Consider the following 5,651-nt stretch of genomic DNA (forward strand, 5'->3'; position numbering starts at 1 on the left):
ATGTTTGCAATTCGTTCCTCCGAGGATGCAGATTGCAAAGAACTTTACCAACAGTCAAAAGACCTTCTGAAAGAACACAACGATCTGGGAGATGACACGAACATAAGCGCGGAGGGGTTCATGTCTATCCACACCGAAAAGTTCGTCCGTTTTCAAGTTCTCACATCGAGAATAGACGAGGTTAAAAACGCTAAGGTAAATGAAGAGAAAAAAGAACGTGAAGGTGAAGGAAGAAGGAGAAGTAGGAACGAACAAGGGTTAGCAATACCAAAAGAGCAGGTTGTGGGCTACATCACTTTCGCCGAAGACTACGACCTGCACTTTGGTGGGAGAGGTTTCCTAGTCGACCAATTCTTCATTCGCGAGCAGTTCCGTGGAAAGGGTCAAGGTCGACGCCTCCTCAATTGTATTCGTGCGGAGGCGAGAAAGAGGTCAATGAAATACATCAAGCTTTTTTACCAAGAGACGGCTGAAAGACATGCAATCTACTCGCATTTGGGATTTACCAACGTCTCGACATCGCCTCCTTTCATCCACTACTTCGAGGTGTACGGTCCGGAGGAGATGAAGTCGCGCCTGAATATTGATGTTTACGAGCCGGTGGAAGAAGACGTCCGCACACTGCCAGTAAAACCGGGAATTGACGTGTTGCAGTATGCCCAAGCGCGCGACGCACAAGATGGACATGGGCGTCTGGGGCTCTTATTTAGCTTGTCCGCGGATATTTCTGATTCTGACACGCCTTCAGCGGGTCTCATAGTTCTTATCCAACACTCGGTGCGAATACACCCCCTTCCCGGTCTCTTCGAGGTTCATTCCCTCAAACGATTCTTGTCTCAACGCGGAATATTTATTGACGATCCACCTCCGAGCCTGTGGACCCAGATTTGGAGTAAATCCCGCAGTAGTGAACACCCGGTTGAGGAGGATGTTCTCATCTGTGCGTTTGTGGAACGACCTACTGTGTGCTGTTGGCTGGGACATCAGTTGACATTTTGTAATTTTGCGGGCGACTTGCAAATGATTTCGAAGGAGCTGCTGGTGCGACGCATTCGAGCCTGGTCACCCAAATGGGGACCGGTGCTGGGCGTTAACTTCGAAGTTGCTGGCGGAGAGACGTCATGCCCCACGGATTCGAATAATGCGCTGGTGCGTTTGCTGAACTCGCTTGGTGTTCGGGAGGACGCCAGCTGGAACTGTGCCATCATGCCCGAGGAGAAGATTCGTGAAGGCGTTGAGAACTAGTGGACTTGGCGGTTTTTTATTAAAAATTTGGTTTTGTTGATCTCAGATTTATTTATGCACATGTTTTGGTTACTTTATTTTGGTATTTATAAAACTGGTTTTCGTAATCGCAGTGTTCTTCCAATATACTGCTTAAATTTTATGTATTATCATGAGTAGAGTGTTTCTGTATAAATTTAATCTTGGATTTCTTTGTGGAACAACCTTTATTCCTTATTTTGAGTACCGGAGAAATTGCGCACCTACTTTTGATGGAATATAAAATAATTTTCTTTGGTATTTCGCTTAATCTGATTTCCCATTTCATGCTTTATTTACCCCATAAATTCGCCTTTGACGGAATGGCAGCAGTTTACTAAAGATAAATGAGTAGTATCTTAGACCTCCAAAACCTTTCATGCAAAGGGAAATAAACTAATAGGTCTTTTTTAGGTTATCATGAGTACTATGCAAATTTTATTGAGGTTTTATTCAAGTGTAGTGTCTGGAGTCTTTCTTAAAGAGGGAAGAAGCCAATACTGCCAGGGTGGAATAAGTAGTGCCGATGTAAAGAAGTGCTGAGAGGCTATTGTTCAACCAGGAGAAGTTTAAAGAGGAGGTTCGAGTGCCCACGAAGCCAATATGAAGAGCTAAACAAATAACTAAAGTAGTGCATAACTCCCCTCTCCTCCTTTGGGCGTCTTCTCTGGTGCTCCCTTCGCTTAACCCCCTGCGTTATCCATCACAACGTAGTCGGTGCTGTCAGAAAAACAACCATGAGCCAACTACACTAGCCATCGGATTTCCGTGCAAATGAGAAGATATCTGACAGCAGTGTCACTGGTCTCGTCTGGGAATTCTACTGGATCTGGGGTTTTATCCTGTTCCGGAACTATTTTAGGGTGGCGGGAGTGGAATGTGCAGGCCATCGCATATGTTCATCGCTAGTTGTAGCACATCGATTCGAAAGCAGAGCTACATAACAAAGGACGGAGCTTAAAAGAGGTTTGTGAGGATGAGGTATCGCGTTTATTTTTCCTTTTCTCCTTGTCACTTCAGTGCTGCCTAACTATATCTGTCTGCGTGGGTTCCATCCTGCCAGTAGGGAAGTGAAGGACGTATTTGACTATTTAGTTGAAGTCTTCATTCAGGTACCGGAGAGAGCTCCGTAACGAACTTTTCCGGATGGTTCACACCCAGTGTCGCTTCAGTTGTTGATGGCATTTCTGCAGAGCACGGGACTGGATGGTTGCTACAGGTGGACATATAGATCCTCCCACCCGCAGCAGATGCTATTTCTCCGTCACGGCAAGTTTTAGCCCTTAGTTATTGTCCTTTAGGGCGGGAGTGGGTTGGTTTCCAATGCCATCAGGACAGCACTCCAAGTTTTCCCTTAAGCTGTATGAGTTGTTAGCATGGCAGAATGGCTGAGCGACTTCCGACTTGGCCGGAGGGATGATCCGCTGAGCAAAGGTTCAAATCTCGGAGTTCAAAAGACGATGTAGTCGTCCATCTCGATCAGTCTGTTTTCTGACTATTTAGCGCCATCAGAGTTGCCAGGAGTAGATGATGATACATCATGGATCTGTGACCCCAACGGCGGGTGCGTTGATGCGGGCAGAACATTTGACGGTTAGTGGGTCCACACTTCACCAGCCGACAAGTCCATCTCCAAAGCGAGGTATTGGGCATAGCGACGATTTGCTGTCTCCTCAAGTTACGAAAATGCGACCAGCAGAAGGTCGAATGCCCAGCTGAGGTACACGATTGGTGTAAAAGGAAACGCATTCGTTGGCAATGAATGCCCCACCACACAGCGTTACCTTCCAGGTGAGTATTCAAACGCGGCCTGAGTAATATGCCTAGAACCTACATCTACTTCAAATTCTGCATACATAAGAGGAGAGGTTCCTGCTGTTTTGAAACCGAAGTAAATTGATTATGTAAAGTGGACAAATTTGAGGCATATCTACAGGATTTGGAAGAAGAGGAATCTATTAGAGAGTACCATGCCGAGGGGTGAAGAAACTTAATCCATGATTTCAATGACCTAGAATTTACAAGTTCCTGCAGCTTGCAAGGTCATTGCTATGACCTCTAAGGCAAATCATACTTGCTTGACATTTAAAATGCTAATGAAATTTGCCGACAGTGACACTCTTTCTGACAAATACTTTGTGAATTCGTTTATTTGAAGGTAACAGGAGGGAAAGGAGTGTTACACCTTTAGGAAAAGGGCATAAACCACCGTACCCATGCCAAAAAGTGATGTGATCACATGACATTCGCGAACCATTTGCAGGAATCCCAATTTGAAGAAATTGGTATCCATCCTTCCATTTATTCATGAATCCACCCACTTACTCACCCGTCCACCCTCCCATCCACCCATCCATCCGTTCATCATGCTAGTCTACCTGAGTTCTATCCAGCTACTAGAGAGGTGAAGGTACTGCGTGCTCACTTCATCAACGTCGCCGTACAGACACCGTAGACGTCTCCTTAACGAACCTTTCCGCATGGTTCACTTGTTAACAATGATCTTGGAGAACACAGAACCGAGACAGCTACCGTTTTCAGCCCTTTTATTAGATATCATCACAGATTTCCTCATTCGCATCTCATTCCCTTCTTCTACTACACTCAATTTTGCCATTCAGTAGTGAAACTGGGGTATTTGTCTTTACGCTTTACGCTACTACCAAAGTAGCGCCTGCTGATAGACGCACAGAGGAATAAAATGCCTGACTGACTGATTGAGTGACGTACAGACTTGTCTTGAGAAATGGTCTTGGAATTCCGACACTCCTAGAGTGTTGGTTATCCTCCACTAATCACTTCATTCAAGAAAGACGATGCTTCCTCTGTGCATGTGTGCGTGACAGATTCTGGGCCCAATTGTTCACTTTCTGAAGGCCAAACGATTGCTGCTAAGATTCATACGTTTGATTCATTTCGAGGTAACTTGAAGGCGAACAACCAGAACTTCCAGTACAACAGCCAGTTTCAACCAACCAGGTGGAACTGCTTTTTCCGTTTGACGAAAACACCTCAAGCTCTTATGCCTCGTACCACACAACTCACTTCGTACTGCAAAACCTCTCCTCGTCCTATTCCTCCGAATTCATCCAATTGCATTTTTCTAGGCAAAGCTTGTCACCTTTTGGCAGCGGTTACACTAGACCATCGTGTTTGATGGTGGAAGGGGATACGGAGAGGCCTAGAGCTGGACATTATCGTCTTTTAGTGTTGAAATTGGCAGTCAAGTCTGAGGAGATTCCGGCGGTCATCTTCTGTTTGCCATCTCACCACACATGCACACACCGGTATGCGATGATCTAGGGTATTTGCTTTGAGAAAGCATTTCATTTTTGGACAAAAATTACTCCCTGGGACAGGCGAAGGCCGCCGGTTAGCTTCATCTTCTGTGCACAAGTCACCTAATTAACAGGGGGGCCTACTTTGGTATGTAATTGGTACTGTCTGCTATTGGCTTCACCATTTCCTGTTGTTCGCTATTCACAACCGCTGCTAGCCAAACGAATGCATTTTCCACCATGGCTAGAGGCTTTGGAAAGAAAGTTAGTAGTGGACTTAGTCGGGTCTCAATTAAAAAAAAATGTGAAAAGTTGCTTTCACGGTTGCGTTTAGTCGGGCTTTTCCGCTGCCACTGCTAGGTGCGAACTATAAGACAGAAATTTGTTCAAAGCTTCTAAGTGCCAAATCACATGACTTCTCTGAGTTTCTGCAGCTCCTAAGGCCTAGGCATGACCAACATTTGATCAGGGCAGTCATGCGCAAAATTCCATTCCGGCGGTGACAAATCAACCGTTTTAAAACAAAATACTGACTCGATTTTTTATTGCTTCTGTTTTGAGTAACGAAGTTTAGATGCAGTGGCTCAATGACCACCTTGTAACGAGGATTTGCCCCTCAATCAGACGTCTACTGACAATGAACAGGTGGTTCGTCGCTCGCATATTTTGATATCGAATATGAATGTAGAAATGGCATGCCGTACGATGCGTTATTTGACTACCCAATATGGCGGTGTGTGGGTGGATTGTGAGAAGAGTTATAATCCATCCAATTATTTGTGATTGTCTGATCGGAGCCCACTTTGATGTAGACGTCACCTGCCAACGCACATTGTGCTTTTACATAGAAGTCAGCCTTCAGCAGTCAAGCCTCGATGTCTTCCACTGTCATATACTTGATTTCACCGTCACTAAATACCATCACCCATGCATGCCTGTATTTTTATGCATGTGCTCCATTTCTAACACGAAATAAATACTTCGACAAAAACTTGCATACATAAATGTGATGGAAATTACCACACGAATTTAGGGCATCTATATTTATGCACACATATATATATATATATATATATATATATATATACGACGTACTTACGTAACGACGAC

At 44.8% G+C, this 5,651-nt stretch overlaps 1 protein-coding gene across 1 annotated transcript; it reads left to right on the forward strand. All coding sequences in view use genetic code 11, as the record gives it.

The window, feature by feature from the left end:
- Positions 1–1,245, forward strand: EGR_09042 (hypothetical protein; the record flags this gene model as incomplete). The annotated part of the gene is made up of 1 exon (XM_024498291.1): positions 1–1,245. One exon carries the CDS (start codon positions 1–3, stop codon positions 1,243–1,245), a length of 1,245 nt encoding a protein of 414 aa, XP_024347299.1.
- Positions 1,246–5,651: the final 4,406 nt, after the last annotated feature.

Source organism: Echinococcus granulosus (genome assembly GCF_000524195.1).
Source record: "Echinococcus granulosus chromosome Unknown EG_S00129, whole genome shotgun sequence".
NCBI classification, from domain to species: Eukaryota; Metazoa; Platyhelminthes; class Cestoda; order Cyclophyllidea; family Taeniidae; genus Echinococcus; species Echinococcus granulosus.